The 21,269-nt window shown below is 32.5% G+C and overlaps 2 protein-coding genes across 2 annotated transcripts; one reads left to right on the forward strand and one right to left on the reverse strand.

Annotated features, from left to right (window-relative positions):
- Positions 1-2,453: 2,453 nt before the first annotated feature.
- On the reverse strand, positions 2,454-5,210 carry LOC120081181 (probable protein phosphatase 2C 2). The gene is made up of 4 exons (XM_039035870.1): positions 4,692-5,210; positions 4,269-4,610; positions 3,988-4,167; positions 2,454-2,942 (listed from the first exon to the last, which is right to left on the reverse strand). The coding sequence occupies exons 1-4, from the start codon at positions 5,106-5,108 to the stop codon at positions 2,736-2,738; spliced, it is 1,146 nt and encodes a 381-aa protein (XP_038891798.1). The 5' UTR covers positions 5,109-5,210; the 3' UTR covers positions 2,454-2,735.
- A 14,906-nt stretch (positions 5,211-20,116) lies between these two features.
- Positions 20,117-21,058, forward strand: LOC120081020. The gene has a single exon (XM_039035701.1). It carries the CDS (start codon positions 20,117-20,119, stop codon positions 21,056-21,058), a length of 942 nt encoding a protein of 313 aa, XP_038891629.1.
- The last annotated feature ends 211 nt before the right edge of the window (positions 21,059-21,269 follow it).

Raw genomic sequence — 21,269 nt, forward strand, 5'->3', positions numbered from 1 at the left:
TTTTAAATTTTTCCACAAGATACGAGGATCTTTTATTCTAAGATACTCTATTTTTAATCCCTCATGGAAATGATGATGAAGGAAGATCATAGTTTTACTTTGTCTTGACTGGATGTCGTATTTACTTCTTTAATAGTCTCCCCAGATTCATAGCATCCAGGTAGATTTCGGCATCAAGTACCAATGATAAATAATTATTATCGTTAATATTAAGGACGAAAAAATCTAATTTTGTGAGATTTGTCATGGCAATACTATCATAAAATATTGTATTTATGTTAGAAATGTAATAGATATTGAATATGAAAAATAACATTAAATTTATTAAATATAATAGGACCTACCTTTAGTGGGGAAAACGAAATGAGCTTGCGCTGATAACGTGTTATGTAATTAAGGAGCACAACGAGAATATGAATATGAAAAATATAATATTATAATATTTTTATATAATAATAATAAATAAATAAAAACTAAAATTATAAAATAAAATAACTAAAAACATAAAATAAACAAAATCATGAAATTGGATAATATGAAAATGAGTGGAAATGGAATTCTCACCAATGTATGTGTGATTTTAAGATCGACCAAATGACTATTTATAGGCAAAGTCGCAAATAGGATGTGGATTTATATAGACACCAAACATGAACTATTAGATGGCACATGGACAACATGAATGGTGACACATGACCTTTGGAACACTAAGCAATGAACATCTATTTTCTATTATATATTCATAGTAAAAATAACATTTGATGTTGTGTTTTTCTTATTTAAAAGTGTGCATTACCATTTTCTTAATATTTTTTTTCTAAATATACTAAATTTGAGATTTATTAAAAGTACAAAGAATAAATTTATACAATGAAAAATATAAAGATTAAAATAGAATGAAGACCAAAATAGTAATTTGAATTTTTAAAAAAACAAAAGAAAAACTCACATCAACATCAGAAGGGTTCTTAACTATTTTATTATTAAAAATTTAGGTTCGAGAAGCTTGAGCTTGAAAGCGGTATCGTACACAATGTGATTGAGGAAACCACTAGAACTCCACTCTGATACGAAGAGTCACTAGGGTGCAGCACTCCACTGCTTCGCCTAGCAGCACAATGCTTAAACGACCGATCCGACAGAACAACTCAAAAGATTTGAGTTTTGATGTATTAGGAGCATCTTGGATGTTGCCACCATAAACAAAATCCCATATTTCTTCTAGAAAATCTCCTAAAGAATGAAATTATTTCATGCTTAAAAGTATAACATTTTAAAGTATCATGTAAATTAGTTGAAATGCAAAAATCAAATAATTCTTTGCGAAAATACCAATTGAAGTGGAAGGCTTCTTCAAACAACAAGGATTCAGTTTATTTAAATCTATATTTTATTGTATATATTGAATCAACCCCTCAACTATACCTACCTTTTATAATATGTATGGTATTACCATTTTTGGTCCCATACTTTGAAAATTGTGTAATATTTTCTATGTTTTCAATTTTTTTCAATTTTAGTCATTGTATTTTTAATAAATTTTAAATTTAGTCTTCCATGCTAATTTATTTTTCTTGTTTTTTTAAAATGGTTATTTAATAGAATTTTTAAGGAGTGGTCATTCAAACCGCAAAAGACCGAACCATTTCTAAAAATCGAACCGAACCGAATCGAATCAAAACTCAGTGAAACCGAAAAATGTGATTCGGTTTCAATTTCGAAAACCAAATTTAAAACTGAATCAAACCATTTTTAACTAATGTATATATATATATAGAATTAATGTTGGACTTATTGGATCATTAACAATTCATGCAAGGATTGGTAATTGGGGATCTCTAGAAACTCCATTTTATGACATTTCTGAGAGATAAAAAAAATGCAGATGCTTTTTTTATCACCAAGTCGAGATGAATACTATATGATAGTGACAAGATCTAGGTATTCAGGAAGAACAGATTGTTCCGGCTCGATACTGTGAAGAATTCTTGACTATTGAATGGGAACAAGTTTATCTTCGAAGTATTTTTTCCTTCCAATTTAAAATTGAATCGAACTGAACCGTTTTTAATTTAAAAAATATATATACATGTTTAAAAAAAATACTGAAACCGAAATTAAATCCGAGTTGAACCACACATGTGGGATTCGCGATTCGATACGGTTTCACGTATAAAAATTTTAAAATTTTCGGTTCACGTTTCCACTCATATTACAAATTTTGAAAACATATACCTCCACATATTTTATTTTCTTGCATGAAAGTTATTATTATTAATCAATCAATTTAAAAAAAAATAACTTTGAGAGACTAAAGATTTATTAAAAATATAATGATTAAAATTGAACGATTAAAAATACATGAACTAAAATTGAACGAGCGTCAAAATATATAGGTACCAAAATGATATTTTACTCTTAAATTAATTTGTATATTTTTACAATTAAAGAAGGAAAAAAAAAAGTGGATGAGAGTTCCACTTATTAATGTAATATAATCTACAACTTTAACAGAAACCGAGTACCGAGTCACCAAATAACAAAATAAAATGTAAAAGTATAGAGATTACATAAAAATTATTCAATGAAGGTTTATGTTTGAAGAGTTTTTGACTGTTGGACAAGGAAAATGTCAAAAATTCTGAGTTGCCAAACCGGACCGGCCTCATTTTACTTCTTCTTGTCCTTAATTAATGTGAATGGTAATTATTAATTAGTTTAAAATTAGGGGTTAATTAATGATGATTTGAGGTAGAGGAATGAATAAGGGAATTTAGTTTAATGATCATAACAGTGGTATCGTCGATTGAGCCTCTTGATGTTGACAATGACACCAACTGTTTGCAGGCCGACATTATTAACGACGGATTAATTGGTTTCTTCTTCATTATCTCCGCGCCGCACATTGCCTCTACTATGTCTACTGCTTCCTGGTTTGTAACCTGTATCATATTAGATTAAAAACAATGTTTAATTAAACATCCTTGTAATGATTTAGTTCAAGTTAAAGATGAAAATATCTATTGATATACCGATATATCTACTGATAATTCGTAAATTGAAGGACTCGATATTGTTATTAAATATCTATAGATATCTCCATCTTTTACAAATACTCGTAAAACATAAAAATGTCATCTATTTAGTTTAATATGAATATGACTACTTATAACAATATCTATAACTTAGTTTTGGAGTAAAAATAACTTAATTATTAATTTAAATATATTTTATAAATTTTGTGACTTACACAAATATTCGTCGATATCGATCGATATATCTATAAAATTGAAATCTCGAAATTGATATCAACATCGATATTTTAATCCTTAGTTCAAATTAAGAAAAGTATTGTACTAAGAACTAATGTAATATCTTTTATACTAGAGATATATTAAAATTCTAAGATAATCATTTTGTTTTTAATTTTTTGTTTTTTAAATATATGTTTGTTTTCTTCTAACTATCTCGATGTTGTTTTTACTTTATTTTAGAAAAATATTTGAAATCTTAAATTTTGATTTTTAGATTAAACTCATTAAATACTTGAAAACACATTTTAATGGGTAGAAAATCAATTCAAATAAACTCTAAAAACTACACATGAATTGTAACATAGAAATTTTTTATAGAAAAGAAAAGATCATAAGACTTCTTTAAAAAAATATAAAAGAAAAAACTGAAACACTTATCATGGAGCCTAAGTTTTTAGTTTTTTAAAAGTGTGCTTAGAAACAATAATTCTAATTCTCTGTCTTCAATATGTAAACCATTTATATTTTAGTTTTTTTTATCGATAAAAAAAATATCAAACTATTTATATAAATGAAAAAATTGATATCGATTATGATAGAAGTTGGTGTCTGAAATAGAAGATGTCGGATATAACTCTATCATTCATAGAAATTGGTGTCTAAAAAGAGGTCGAATGCACCTAATAATTATTTTTCAAGTTTAACTGATGAGAGTTGTTGAAACTAAGCTCACCTTGTCCCAAAGACCATCGGAAGCAAGAATCAAGAAACGACAATCATCGTCAATCTTCATCACTCTCGTCTCCGGCGCCGATATCACCCATTGTTTCAGATGCTCATCTCCAATGGCTCGAGATACAGCCAGTGTTCCTTGAACTCTCCATCCACCACCGCAACAATCTACATAACCGCCCTGAATTTCACAAAAATTATATATATAATTAGTAATTACCAACTACAAAATCCTTCAATTCTTCCATTCCATTTCTATCAAGCACTTCCGATTATCCCTACCGATTTTTCGATCCGATTTCTCTCGTCTTCTCTTCCCGCCCGGTGATCGGAGGTTAGGGCTTCCGCTTTTCCCTTTCTACTCAACACAGCGCGGCAATCGCCGACGTTCGACACTGCCAGATTTCCATTCCGTATCAATGCAGTGACGCAACAAGCGCCGCCGCCGCTCACGCCTTCCTCCGATACATCCCGATCCGTCCTCAGATAGCCGTCTTTGATTGCTTCCTCGAGTTCCGATTCTGCTCTTCTCGTTACTTGATCGATTACATTCTCGCTCATTCGTTTCGCTGCGATTTCCGCCACTCTTGCTCCACCGTGTCCGTCGAAAACTCCGAAGAAAGCCTGTAATTAAGTTCGATTTAACCTAACTTTAAATAAAATCTAATTCTATGCGTTGATTTTCAGATCTGAATTTTGAAATACCTGTTTAGAATATCCTTGACTTCCGACGGTAACTGAAAATCGATCCTCCATAGCGCTGATTCGTCTTCTTCCTCTTTTACAATAAACCGAATATCCTTCTCCTTCCTCCTCCATAACCTCCGGCGTCTCGAATATTCCAAATCCAAATCCAATCGGTATACTCGGCGGTACATCAATTCTCGCCGGCCTCTTCCTCTTCAAAACCGTATCAACAGGGGACACAGAGGACGGCGACGGGGAAGACGATGCAGAAACATGAAGATTTCTCGGACTGGACAACGATTTCGGCGAAGAAGAAGAAGAAGAAGAAGAAGAAGAAGAAGAATTGAGAGAAGAGGATTTGTAGAGTAGTGAAGAGAGCTTTGGAGATGAGAACAATGGAGTCATCGTCGTCTTCGGTACTGCAACTGCGCACATATTGATATTTTTGCCTTTATTCGATTTTTGATTGAAACGAATTTTGAGAAGATGAAATGGAAAGGGGAAAGGGAAGAAGGTATTTATAGTGGCGTTTGGATTTGTTAAACTGCGGTGTTTCTGGAAGAAGCAATATTAAAATTTGGGTTGACTTTAAATACTAATAAAAGTCAAATTTTTATTTTTATTTTTTGTTACTTTTTATTTGTTTATTATTATTGTTGTTGTTGTTTTCTTTTTGAAATGGTTGGATCAATGCGTAATGCAAATTGAAATTGCAATGCAACTTGAATGAATAGTTGAAAGGATCCGGCTTCACGCTCTTACCGAGTCCGGTGCAGCCACGTACTTTTTTAAACAGAAAAAAGAACTTCTTCAAAAATAAATAAATAAATAGTAAATAATGCTCAAATATAATCGATGTTCGAAATATCTATGTCGATAGAAATATCAGGTCCAGATTTTATGTAAATGTTGATAAAATTTCGAAAAAAATTTATGAAAATTGATATAATTAGTTAATAAACTTTGATTATGCCATAATTAGACTATATTTGACCATTTTTAATAATCATTTTTATAAAGTAAGACAATATTTCGAAGTATAGTATAGATATCTGTGTAAATGTCGATGCAAGTGCATAAATTTAAAATATAATTACAAAATAATTTCAAGTTTTATTTTATTTTACTCTAAGTCTTTTTTTTTAATGAAAACTTTGGATGGTAAAAGAAATAAAATTCACATCAATTTAATTTTGAAGTGAAATGATGTGAAAATTCAATGAAAAAATGTTGAATGAAATTAAAAATAAATGTATGTTATTTTTATCAATTTGGTTTCTTAGAAATAAAAGCTTTTGATGGTATAAAAAAAACAAAACTTATATCAATCCAATTTTGAGGTGAAATGATGTGAAATTCCAATGAAAAATGTTTGAATGAAGTTAAAAATAAGTATATGTTATTATTTTTCTCAATTTTGGTTTATTGGAAATGAAAGCTTTGGATGGTAAAAAATAAAACTTACATCAATTCAATTTTGATGTGTAAAACTATTCAATTCGTACAATCAAGACAAGTCTATAAACCTTAAAAAAATTTCATTTAACCTAACTACTAAAAAAATAACCATAATTTCCATCGAAATTTTGAGATTTCCTCAAAATTTCAATGGAAATTTTGATAATGGGGAAAAATCAAAATTCCCCCATACCGAAACTTGGAGTTGGTTGAAATTTCGACCGAAATTTTAAACTATGATTATAATTTGTAAATAAGAAAAATAAAATAGAAAAAACCTCTTTTGGGGTATGATATTGTCCATATTAGACAAATATAAGTGAAATCATTTCATGATATGTCACTTTATCATGATAATATGACATGGTGTTAATAGTTTTATATGTTTGCTTATGGGCATTGACGTGGCAATGGCAATCTCTCACTTATATATGTTCATGATCTTCCTCTTATTTAACAAATGAAGGATTTTGATTGCATTTTTTAATATAGTTTGTATAGATTACCTACATGAAAAAAACGATCCACTTACATTGTTGATCAAACAAAAAACCATCAATTCATTCTACCATAAGAAACATATATAATATATTCAGCATAAAAAACATTTTGTATATATGTCAGTTATACTCGTTTTGACTAATTATTTTTTTAGTGCGATAGATAGAAGTGAGAATTCAAATCAAATACCTCTTAATCACTAATACATATTATGTCGGTAAATATTTAAATTACGATTAAAAAGTCAATTAATTCAATAAATAAATGGTTAATTTAATGCACATGCACAACACGCGCCGGCTACGTGAGTGCTTCTCGACGCTAATAAAAAACTACCAGGCTCCTAGGTGAAGTTTATTTTGAATTTTATATTATTTAAAATATTAATTTTAATTACTTAAACAGTCTTTAAAAATAAAAATAAAAAAATCAATAGTCAAACTCGTCTAAAATTGTCTGGCCCTGAGCTGTTTGACTCGGTCTATATTCGTCGCCTCCGCCTCTTAGCCATTTCCATTTGGAAGGAAAATACCGCAACTATCCTCTTACATACGTGGCTGATTCTTATTACTCCACGTTTCGGTCAATCGTCATTACAATGATACGGCCTTTTCTACAGTTTCTAGTGAACTGAATAATTTTATTATTATTATTTTAATTTAATTCGTGGTTTCTGACCGGCCAACGGCCATGGTCGTCGGTGTGCGGTAGAAGTGGAGCATGCTTAAGCCTTTTATTATTTATTATTTTTTGTTCTTTATATATTTTGTATTGGTGTAATTTATATATTATTAAATTTGTTTAATTTTAGTTGAGAAATCTTAAATTTAGTCCAACGTAGAAAAGTTACGCACATTTCTTTCTCTTTCTTTAATTATAGTTGGCCCAATTAAAATAGTGTTTATACGATCAATTTCGAAATTAGAGGTTTGATTCTCATACCTCGAAATAATAATAATAATAACAACAACAGTTAGTCACTAATTACTAACTAATTTATACCAGATGCGTACTATAAATATTGTATTTTTCTTTTTAGTGGCTCGTTCGTAAGAGCTTCAAAGTTGAGCGTGTTTAGTTTAGAGTAATCCTATACTAGGTGACTCGAGAGAAGGTGTAGGTTGAAAGAACCCTTTGTGAGTATAGTCTTTAAAATTTTTCTTTAAAATATGTGAGTGAGGACAAAATATGATGAAGGATAAGAGATGTTGAGCGTTAAGCAAAAATTGTAGGTTAAGTAAATTTAATTGTATATCGATTGATATCATTCATTCTTGGTTGGACTCTAAATTTACTCGAGGTTAGAAAAGTAGTTGTCGAAGTTACTTTTAGATCAGAAAATGATGTTACAAGAGTAACTAATACAAAACAGTGATACCAAATTCATTTGGAAGGACTACGATTATATGTTATTTAAGTACTTAACTCAAAAGCTTAAATCGATAACTTATACTCTACACCCGAGTGGTAAAGTGATTAATAATTTAATTTAACGATTATTTTATTCAAATTTATTTTACAATATTTTAGTTGAATCTCTCTCTCTCTTTTCTTTATAGAGTCAAAAATACAACTCCATCACCATATTTTTGTGGTGGATTGGCGGTTGGATTTTGTTTATTAAGCGTTCAGACTCTTTCAATATATCAATATTGCATGTGATCTTTGAATATTCCATCTTTCACCTGTGAATTTGACTTTTTAGCTTCGTAAAAAATAATTAGTCAAAGGGTATTTAATTTCCTTTAATCTTCAAATTTCATACTTGTTTTATAACTTTTGGATAAAAATTATATTAAAAAAAAAATAGAATACTGTGTTTAATCTGTGTGTGTGTCGTGTGAGGAATTAAGCTTAAACCTTAAGGTTAAATATACAAAAACGACTCCGAATCATTTAAAGAAATTTAATCTTTTATAATTTTTTTTTAATAAAAAAAGATATTTTATAATTATTGATTTTTGCTCTATTAAAAATTCGAAATTATGTGCTCTTTTTCTTTAAAAAAAAATTAAAATTGGTTATAAAAAAAGGTAATAAATTAGTTTAAAATGTTTTATTCTTAAAGTTGGTTAAGAGAGAATTTTAATCTGTTTAATCTGTTTTTAAATTAGTTTCGAATATATATACACCGCTCGCTTAAAAAGTTCTTTTAAGAAAAAAAAAAGCTATTGAAATCTTATGTTTTATCTTCGGTCGCATTTCTCACGAAATAAATGGCAAGAGCTGAATTTTATTAAGGAGCATTTGTGTGCTGTGTGTATATGTATGTGTGTGTATATATATATTTTGATGGCAAAATCCAATAAAAGAGACTCACCTGACTTTCACATGTTTTTATTGGTAGATTTGTAATTTAAAAGAGTAATGTACCGATGTGGTGTTTGCCATAGACACTCGATGAAGTCAGTACTTTGCACAAATATCATGGCAAGTAGTTTTTAGGGAGGAGATAAGTTTACATGGGGTTGTCATGCTCTATTTATAGTTGAGTTTTAGAGTTCCTCCTTACCCCAATTGAAGAAGAAAATTTATTTCCTTTTCCTACCTTGAAACCGGACACACGGAACCTAGGGTCAGTTCGCTGAGCATGTTCTAACAAAAGGGCGGATCCGGATCAGCCTCACTATAAGGGATTCCAAGGTGGCTCCTAAGGCCATTTTCTTGGCTGAGGCCGAGGGGGCCAAGTGAGCTCTTTTGAGCCCAACTTATCTTATCTTTATTTATTGGAACTCTCCTGACCCTTCTCCTTAGCCAATCTCATGTTCGTTTTCTGGCGAGGTAATTCTCTTGGTTTGATCTTGACTTTTGACATTTTACTGGTATGAAATTACGTATAACAATATATATTTTATTACTGGAATCGCCTTTGAGCCAGACGACATAAACAATATGATAGTGATTGGCTTGTCCTGACTATTAAAAAGCATGAGTTATTACGATGTTATAAGTAAGATTGATTAGTGATAATTATCCTCTTACCGATGAGTATGTGTTCATTAACCATGAACTAACCATAAAAATAATTTTAATATTTATGAAAGTAAATTTGAATATTTGAAAGTAGAAGATTAAAACAGAACAAATCATAACTAGAATAATATTTTAAGTTAAATAATTTACCATCTTGAGATCGTGTAGATTCCCCTCCCACCTCTTCCATAGTCATATCTTCGCAAGTTGAGAAAAGAGAGATTAAGAAAATATACATATTTATGAGATTAATATATATATATATATATATTCGTGGGTTAGGAGATCTTAATCAATGCGACCTTGCTCGTTTTTTGTTTGGGCTCGACACAACTGAGAAAGATAATTTATTGGATGAGATGAGACAATCTATGTTACCCGAGGGTCGAGTTTTGTATGGTATTGAAAGATTTGATAAAGTTCGGTTGGAAACGAAGTAAGCCCTCACAATACAACTCAATAGATAAGAGAAGAAGATTGTTCGCTTACTCACGTAAGATTAGAGAAACTAGAACTTGAATATTACTTTATTTTCTTGGCTTGCTTATAAATGACAATCCTACACATATTTATACTAGTAGGAAAATATATCAAAAGACATCAATGATAAATGCAAATACATGTGACTTTTCATCAATACGTGAACATTCATCAATGTATCTTGTAATTCATGTATTCAACTATTTCTTGAATCTCAACTATTCATGTATCTAGTACAAATTTCTCAACTATTTATGTAAATTTGGGGCAAGAACTATTCTAAGACAATAATAATCATCTTTTACTATACTATAGTAAATACTATTTTATAGTCTCTCATTAGTTACAGTCAAACACTATTTCAAAACTCTCATTTGCTATAGTATTTACTATTTGTTACAGTTTTTACTATTTTACATTCAATCATTTTTTTTATTTTTTGCTACGGTGTTTACTATTTCCTTCTCAAACTAAAATAGTTTATCCCTCAAACACATACTATATAATAACTTAAACTAAAATAATTTACACTCTAAATACAAACTATTATAACCAAACTATAATAATTAGCTCATTGTCCCAAACGCCCCTTATTTATTTAGAGGAGAGAACTTTGTTAGAGGGGTCTTCGTAAGCAAATAGGGCAATGGGGAAGATACTTTTGTTTTTAGAGACCCTTGGATTCCTCGAGAATCTTTGTTTAAAGTTATCTCGCCCAATCGTTCAGAATATGTGGACCTCACTCATTCATGACACAAGAAGTTGGAATACTTAGGCCATGAGAATTGTTTTGTTGAAAGAGAAAAAGTGGAAGCTAATTGCTCCATACTTGTGTGCAAAACTATAGTCCTTTGATATGTGGATTTGGCATTTTACCACAAGTGGTATTTTGTCCAAGAAGAATGCATTTAAATTGTTGTGCAAGGTTTTTATGGGTGCTTTGTTGAAGGGTAAATAAATAGAGAGAATTTGGTTCCAAATTCCTCATTTTTTTTAATGAATCTTTGCGATGTGTTTTCTTAAGTATGGGTATTCAAAAAAAACAAAATAAAATAAAAATCGATGACCCAAAAAATCCAATCCAACTCGTACAATTTAGATTGGGTTATCTATTCATTTGATTGGGTTTAAGTTCAATTAAAATAACTCAAACCAACCCCAACTTATTATTAATTTTAAGAAGTATGTTTCTTTTACTTATGGTACATTATATATACATAAATTTCATTTAATTTCATGATTTCTTTGAAATTTTATTCTTCAACAACTACTCCTATAAATTTAATTTTTTTTAGCATTTTGGAAAGAAAACTTTCATAATCTAAATTGAAATTGAGTTGTTAACCTTAATTTAATATAGTAAAGTAATCAAATAAAATTTTTACACATTAATATTTGACTTATCCTTGGGAAAAATTTAAATAAAGGACCGGACAATCTAAATCCAATTCAAATGTTTTCATCGTTGAGTTGGGTTGAGTTCATTATTAATGAAGGTTACTTGGATTGAAGAAACTTATAACCCAAAGAACTAGATTTGGTCTAAATGAGCTTCAACCTAGCTTAATCCAATTTATGAACACCCTTATTTGCAAGAGTCGATTGGTAGTTGTTGGGAAATGTGAGTTGACAAATCTAACCGGTGGCAAGGAATAAAATTCTTAGTGAAGTGCAAAAGGATGTATGGATTTTGGAATATCATAAGGAAGCTATCCCAGGTGGGTTGTACATACATTGTAATTAAGGGCTTGTTTGGTAGGCATTCTAAAAATGAAAATTTGAAAGCAGGGGATTCAATGAAAACAGTGTTGTATTTCATATTTTCAGACATGTATTTGGTAGTAGATTCAAAATTCAAATTCCAATTTAAACAAAATTTTAAAATGTGATTGAAAATATATTTAATTACTCACTAAATACGAGGTTAAATATAAACCATTACTAATTAATTTTTAAACTTGTTTTATGTTAAAGTTTTTGTATAATCATTATTTTGTAATATCATATCATATATATAATATATTACATATTTTAAGTTTAACAAAAATAATTGAGTTTAAAACATGAAATAGTACAATTATTATTTTTTTTTTATCATTTTTAATATAATGCTGCATTTTAAAATTTTGAATTGAAAATCTGGAGACATTAAAAACATAAAAAAGGTTCTTAGAATTTGTATTATTTGGATCACAAAATTCAGAAATAATTTTTGAAAAAAGAATCCAAACTGTCAACCAAATACTTATTTGCTAAACAATTTGAAAACATAAAACATAATCTGAATTAGGCTCTAAATTATTTTAAATATTAAGGGCTCGAAACTTCAACTTTACACGTTAGCTTATGTATTATATCATAAAAGTTTGAAAAGAAAAGATAAGAGGAATAAAGTTTCAAATATTTCATAAACCCACGTGCCATAATCTTAAACCTTTATTATGAAGGTATAATCGATTTGATGTTAGGTGTCTTGCCTTGTGCAATTAACTAAAAGGCTCTAAATATCTAAAAATAAATACAACAAATCTAAAAAGTTATGATATCACGAATAAAGTTCAAATATTCGATAAAAATAAAAGCACGAGTCATAGTCCTAAACCTTATCCAAACTCAAAAAAGAAAAAATAATAATAAAATAAATAAATAATAAATAACCTCGGATGCATCTTTGTTTCTAATTATTGTTATAAAATATTTTTAAATATAAAAAATACAGTTTACCATTGATATTAATAGATATCTATCAAATTTATTAATATTTCTCACTAATAAACAGTCATATTTTACTATATTTAAAAATATTTCTATTAGTTATGCTGTTTAAAATCATTACTCTTTATAATAAAGGAAAAGTATCCCCTATTCATGCCTTAAATTTTCAAAATTTCCTAGCATGCCAACTGCTAACATATTATACATATATTAAATTATATTTAACAAGAATATTTACCCAAACAAACATATATACCAGAAAAGTTGTATCCTCATATATTCTAAAATTGAGCATCTCATATATTGTCAAATTGAGTAGCAATTTATCCATAAAAGAGTTGTATCTTATATATTTTAAAATTGAGTTGTATATTGAAAAATAAATTTTAATCCATCACAGTTTGTTTGTCATGTTTCTATTGTATACCAATGATAAAATCATATATAATGATTTTTGAACCATTCACAAATTAGCGTATATATATATATATGAGATTCGCAAAATTAAGATCACATTAGCCTAGACTTTATAATAAAGTGTGTTGATGCTAAATTTTGGCCAACGAAAAGCACACCTGACCTTCACATGATATCAACGATAAATTTATAAGTCAGAGAAGACCTGCAAAACAAAAAAAAATGACTTTGATGCCTAAGTTAGTAAGAGAATTGTAGAATAGAAAAGAATTCGAAAGTTTAAAATACCTTTGATGAAATCATTTTGACGCATTTATAGGGGATTTGATCTAGGATTTATCTTAAATCTACTGGGATTAGAATATGAGATTTTCCTAACCCCAAGCAAGATCTAATCTTATCCTGTTTTATTTTATCTTATTTTATATTATCTCATATTATCTTGAATTTTAGCTTTATTCCGAGAGGCCAAAATTCACTCCTCAATATTAGCCCTCACTCCCAAGTTTGAAATCAAGCTTCGGCCATACTCTTGAGATGGAAAACTTGGGAGTATCGTCCTTACATTATGTTGGTTTCTAACTTGACCGTTCCTTTAATTTTTTTGACATACATTCCTTTAACCAACTTCATTTTGTCATAACGAACTTGCCCTTCCAAGATTACCCTGGACTCTCTGGCCTTACCTAGAGTGTCTAATTGAAACTTTTTTCCCAAAAAAAGTAGAATTGAGTTCCTAATACACATTCACCACAATTAAACAACGTTACGTGACATATTTACACCGTGCTCGTCTTTTTTTTTCGAGGAGCATAGGTGTACAACATAGGTGTGTTTGTTGTCTACTTGAGACTAAACCCCAAGAGACAAGCCTCATTAGGAATATTATTTAGATCGTCATTGTATCTAGCAAGTTCCCTAATTTTCTTCCTCCTATACTTAAGTGGAAGTAACCTGTGCCCATCTTTACCGGTAGACTTTGACACATGTGTTATAATCCGACCTAAGTTGGTCCCCAGATCTTTTACTTTGAATTTGTTAGTCGATTGTAGGGTGGCCAGCCCCAATTCTTCACCAAATATCTTTGCTTAGAAAAATTGTTTGAGTCTCAATTGAATTTCTCATGACAAATTTTATTTTAGTAGAAAATTAAATCTTCAGCTCCTAGTTGAAGAATATTTCATATAATCTCTCGCATCCAAATAATTTATTGCATAAGAAGTTGTATTGAACTCATATATTCTTTTGTACATTATTTATGTGTTTTACTTGATCAACAACTTGTAATATATGAAAATTGACGATTGAATTCACTACAAGAATTTTGGTTATTCCCAACGATATTTCTCCCAACGATCAAAAAAGCGTCAGTGATTTTAACCTCTCCCGATGGTAAAAATAAGGGGTCGGGATAAATATTTATCTCGACGGTTTACAAAAAATCATTGGGATTTTAAATACTCTTGATGGTCACCTAAGGAACCGTCGGGCTTATTGCACTTTTGCCCAACGGTTATATTTGACCGTTCAGCTTTTTAATTTCTCTCGACGGTGTGCAATAACTATTGAGAGTTATTATTTAAGCCCGACGGTAGTCAATTATTCATCAGACAGGGTGTGCAATATACAAAACCCATCTACTGGAATTTTTTATGTTATCCTGACAGTACTCAACAACTATCAGGATTTTCTAATCAAGCCCGACGGTTCTGTGTAACCGTCGGATATTATAAGAGTCTTTTGAAATTTTCTCAATTTTGGCTGACGGTTGTGTGGTTGACCGTCGGCAATTATAAACTATATCTCGATGGTGTTTAGTCAACCGTCAGGCACTCGAAGAGTCTTTTGGAATTTAGTGAACTTTGACCAGCGGTTGTGTCAGAACACTGTCAAAATTGTGAGTCTTTATGGAATTTGGTGAACTTCGGCCGACGGTTGTGTCAGACTACCATTGGGAGTTCCAAACTATATCCTGATGGTGGTCAATCAACCGTCAAGCACTCGAAGTGTCTTTTTGGAATTTGGTGGACTTTGGCCGACGGTTGTGTTAGAACACCGTCGGGATTGTGAGTCTTTTCAGAATTTGGTAAACTTCGATCGACGGTTGTGTTAGACTACTGTCGGGAGTTCGAGTTTCATCGACGGTGAGTGAATGACCGTCGGCACTTATCAACTATATCCCGACGATCTGGCAGATAACCGTCGGGAAAAAGTTCAATATAAATAGCCTTCTCCCCAATTCTTCTTCTTCCACTCTCGATTTCGTTCGTCCGTTCTTTTTCGTTGTCCTATTTTCCCTTTAATTTCGTTTGTCCGCCACTGTCCGATCCCCCTCAAGTGTCGTTCAGTCCCTCTCGAGTGTCGTCCAATCACCGTTTGGTCCCCCTCGAGTGTCGTCTGGCCGTTTCTGATTTCTCCTTCGCCGAACAGGTAACTCTGATTCCCCCCTCATCGGACTTTTTTTTTTTTTTCATTCTGTTAGCTCTATTATACATAAATATTTTGAATATATACACTAGCTCTATTATGCATAAATAGTTTAAATAAATGAATATGCATGTTATGTTTATTTGAATATGTATGGGAAGAATAAGAAGGTTGATTGATGAACATGTTTGAAAATTATGTATGTTTGTTTGAACATGGTTGAATAAGATTAATTGTTCTGCTCTATTATGCATGAATATGTATGTGTTTGAAAATTATGTGGGACCCATAACTTTTACTATTTATAATCTCATTGCAATTACAACAATTTAATTGTGGTTTGGTTAACATGGCTCGATAAATTTTTTATTACGATTTTGACATGTTATTAACACCATAAAAAAATCTCACTTTTTTATTCAATTATAATTAATTTTCATTGTAATTGGATTGGTGCATAAATATAACTAATATGAAAGATTCAACACATAATAAAACCATTTATTTAAAATTTTCACGTTGAGTGTGGGATTGAATCTATTTATTGATTATTCTCTCCTTTGATTGACATTTTTCATTTATATTGTACTCCCTCTTGTTGGTTGTTTTAAAAGAATTTACAGTTTTTCTTTTACCTCAAATATCCTAACAGAAAATATTTGAAAACATCAAGTAGAAAATCTTTTTATTTTTTCCCTTTTCTTGAGACACGCTAACTATAACACTAATATCATACATGCTCAATTTGATTAATGAATTGTCAATCTATAACAAATTAGACAATGAGAATTTGTAGATTCTTATCTTAAATTCTATTATTTTGATCCATACAAATTAAATAAAAATGAAAATAAAAATGGATCATAATGGTCACCTGATAACTTGTAGAAATACAAGTTAGTTATGCTGTTTTATTTAGATATTGCGACAAAAAGAGAGGAAAATTGCATCGATAGTATAAGAATTTGCTAAGAAATATGAAAATTATGAAATATCGTGAACGCATCCACTAGTCCCATTGCGATGGCGAAATAGAATGTTCCAGTGTCTGTTTTGCAAGAAATAGGTCACCATATGTGTTAATGGCCCGAGGAAAAAAATGTATAACGCATCTACATCGCACGCGCCAATCGATCAAGAACGAAGAAATAATCAATGCAATGACGGCGCATGCGACGATCGATCATGGGTAATAGATATCAATGCATTTCCACCGCATGCGGTAATAAAAAAACAACATCGCATGCGACAATCGATCGAAGATGTAAAGAGCAACGCATTCGCGGGCGATTATGACAAGTGTACAGCTTTCTGTTGTACGATTCTGACAGATTGATCATGGAGCAGAGAAGACTTTTCCATTACGCCATGGTAGGAATTATCAGAATTATACAGTAGGACCACCAATACAAGAGAGCTAAGGTCTTGTCTATAAATAACTTCCTTGAATTCATTGCAAAGGAGGCTAGTCTGAAGAGACTTTATAGAGAAAATTCAGGAGAACGATGAGACAAGGCTAAAATGTGAGTCTCCGAGCAGGGAATTCTTCCAATTCCCGAAGCTGAAGCTCTATACAAGAGGTCACCTCCTACCGGGAAAGCAAGCCTGAGAGGGAAGCTTTCCTCTCCACTTCATCCATACACCGGCAAGAAAAACGTCTCTGATCGAGATCTGTGTCAAGACGTTGACACGCTTTCCGTATTTGTTTCTATTTTTTCATTTCATCTACTGTGTTCATCTTCTTTAATCTTTCATTCACAAATCATGTATCAAACGCTTATCTTTAGATTTAAATATTATTATCGTCATCATTATCATCTCTCTGTTCCTTTCCATACATTTATCATCCATTTTCTCCATTGTGTGTTCTTAATCCCGTGGGTAAAGAGGAAAAATTAAGCAAGTGAGTTAATCTATGTTAAGTTAATCGACTAAGTTTAGCTAGAGATGCTCGACGACATCTTCACCTGTGAGAGCAGAAGTGAAGATGTTATTCCACCTATCAAGAGAAGATTGGAAGAATGTGTTAACTAAAGCGAGAAGTATTTCCAGAAATGGAAATAACCTTGCGTTCATTACGTTCATCTCTATTTCCTATAGACGTATGGGAACGCGGCCTATCACTGAAAGGTGTACGCCAAGAGAAAGCAGAACCTTAGTTGCGTCCTTAACGAGATCGACAAACTTGCGATGTCATTTTCCTCTACTCATTCTCTTTCTGATTCATTCACAAGATTTGTCATCGCATTCATTAGATTCTTTTGTACAACTTCACAGCCAGTCCACACCCTGTATCATAGTAGTTTAGACATTTATTTTATCAATGCATTTTATTTTATCAACGCAATTTTATTTCAGCGCAATTTACATTTCCGCATAAACCAAATTCTTTATTCTTTATTATAACCGGTCGCATATACCACATTCGTATCGCGTCTAACGACAACAATCCCCGTGTTCGACCTCGGATCATTCTGAGAAACTTGCATTGGAATTATACTTGGTTTCAATGCAAGAAAACTTGTGACATGCACTACATCATCGCATACTACGAAACATATCACTATCAACACATACATTTACTCGTAATAGTATCTTTATCGCAAAACACTTGAGTGCATAGCACATCATTTCATTCATTCATCAGCACAATAGATAAAGATAGATCCATTTTTATCCTCACAAGTTTATGGCAAGATGAGCTTGTAGCATAATATCTATCATCACAGTGCATGCATAATAATAAAGATTATAAATTTAAGTCACCAAGTTTATGGTGCCGTTATCGGGGACATGAACTTATACCATAATATCTATCATCACAGTGCATGCATAATAAGGAATTTTAAAATTTCCGTTACAAGTTTATGGCGTCGTTGCCGAGGATTGGTAACGATTTAGTGTTGAATACTTTTGTGGTATTTTGTAGGACAAATCTCTGCTGTACTGTCTATTTATCGCAAAGAGCAGGCTGACGGTCTATGAGTACTGGAATTGATCTAGAATTCTAAGCTAACCCAGAGATCAAGTGTACTTTTCGCGCAAGAGCACATCAGAACCAAATTAGGTGAAGAATAAACATGGCGAATAATAATGAGAAGCCCGATGGGAATCAAGGGGTAAATTGGCCAGAGCAAGACCCTGTCTTTCTTGCTACCGACCGCAATATCCCGATGAGGAACTATGCAGCACCGAATCTATATAACTTCTTGCCTGGAATTTCAAGACCCACGGTTGAGGAGAATGCAAGGTTTGAGATAAAGCCGGTTATGCTACAAATGATCCAAAATGTGGGACAATTCGGAGGACTACAAGAAGAAGACCAGCATGCTCATTTGACCAGCTTCGTAAAAATGTGCAACACATTCTCATATCTGGTGTGACTCCTGAAGGAATTAGGTTGTATCTCTTCCCGTATACACTGCGGTACGAGGCAAAGAGGTGGGCTCAGTCACTAGAGCCAAATGAAATCAACGCATGGGACCAGTTGGTTGAGAGGTTTATAAAGAAATTTTTCCCACCCGCCGTCATTTTGAACAAAAGGGATATGAAACTTTGAGCACCGCCTGGGTGCGATTCAGACAATTAGTGAAGAACTGTCCGCACATCGGGATTCTCGATTGCGTTCTGATGGAGACTTTTTATAACGGCTTGGAACGATCAACGCAAGCAGTTGCTGATGTCTCTGCGGCAGAAGGGTTAATAGACAAGACGTATACAAAAGCAAAGATCATCTTAGATCACATTTCGCGGAATACAGATGATTGAATGGATAACGGGTATGAGGAAAGAGGCTCGGGACGAAGAAGAGTAGAAAGTGCCATTGTACTAGCCGATACAATGACCAACCTGGCCGCTCAGATTGCCAGAGTAACCTCGTTCCTCCTGACTATGGCTATTAATCAAGGACATCTCTCTCAAAGTGCAGCGCAAACCAATGTACTGACGCAAATGGCTACAATAAGTTACGTCCAATGCAGAGAGAGGCACTCAGTGGAAGTATGCCCGTTAAATTAACAATCGTATACTCTATTCACAATGAACCATGCAGCAACACCTACAACCCTGGTTGGCGGAATCACCCAACTTTCAGTTGGGGAGGGAATCACAACTAGGGGGCCAAGGGAATCATCAAAACAGTCATCCCAGAAGTCGAGGTAATCCTTTGGTTTTCCTTAATCAGAATCACAGCTAAGGTAATTTTAAGAGATACAGCCACACGACCAACCATCCTCTTCTAACATCTCTTCTAGTACCTCGTCTTTGGAAACATTATTGAAACAATATATTGAGAAGAACGAGGCAATCAAGCAGTCGCAGCTTCCTCTCTTAGAAATTTGGAGGTGCAGATTGAACAGCTTGCGATCAAACTTAAGAATAGAGTGCCTGGTACGTCGCCCAGTAGTTCAGAAGCACCGGGACCACGCGGCAAAGAACAATGTCAAGCAGTGACATTGAGAAGTGGCAAGACAATGATCCCCGTGCCACCAGTACTGGATTCAGTGAAAAGGCCAGTAGACTCAATCATCAATGATGACCACTCAACCACAAACAACATAACTACCAGTTCAGAAGAAACTACCTCTACAAAGAATGAATCTCAGCAAGACTCAGAATCAAAGTCACCGCAACCTCTAGCTCCTAAAACACAGCAAGCAAGAGACCTCAATGAACAGTCAATTGATCAGGAAGTACGACGGGATCCTCCACCTTTCCTGTCTAATCTGAGAATAAAGGATGATAGCAAACAATTCAAGAGGTTCTTGGATGTTCTCCAACAATTACATATAAACATTCCCTTAGTAGAAGCGTTGGAACAAATGCCAAGCTATGTGAAATTCCTCAAGGACATACTCACCAACAAGAGGAAGATCGAGGAGAATGAAATGGCCGCATTAACATATGAGTGTACTGCGCTATTTCAGAACAACATCCCCACTAAAATGAAAGATCCAAGGAGTTTCACATTGCCATGCTCAATAGGGGGAAAAGAAGTCAGAAATGCGCTGTGTGACTTAGAGGCGAGTATAAACTTGATGTCCTTGTCAATCGTCAAGAAGTTAAACATCGGCAACGCAAGACCTACCACAGTCACGTTGCAGTTGGCTGATAGACCAATAACGCTTCCAGAGGGAAAAATAGAAGATGTACTTGTGCAAGTGGATAAATTCATCTTCCCTGCTGACTTTATCATATTGGATTATGAAGCTGACATTGAGGTGCCAATCATCTTGGGTTGCCTGTTTCTCGCAATAGGGCGAGCGCTGATCGACGTACAGAAAAGAGAACTGACAATAAGAGTCAACGATCAGCAAGTCAAGTTCAACGTTCTCAATGCGTTGAAATACCTAGGTGATATGGAAAACTGTCAGTATGTTGAAGAACTGCAGGAAGAACATTGGCACGAGGCTTGAAAAGAATCGGAGGAAGAAAACTTTGAGATTGACGCAATGTTGGAGGAGAATTGCATCGCAATACAAACTGAACCAGATTTTGAAACAATAAAGTTATCTGAACGAGCAATGCAGCGAACTAAGCCATCTTTGGGAGAACCACCCATGTTGGAGTTGAAGGCGTTACCAGTGCACCTCAAATATGTTTATTTAGGAGGCAATAACACTCTAC

The sequence above is a fragment of the Benincasa hispida genome, chromosome 7 (assembly GCF_009727055.1).
Source record: "Benincasa hispida cultivar B227 chromosome 7, ASM972705v1, whole genome shotgun sequence".
Taxonomy (NCBI): domain Eukaryota; kingdom Viridiplantae; phylum Streptophyta; class Magnoliopsida; order Cucurbitales; family Cucurbitaceae; genus Benincasa; species Benincasa hispida.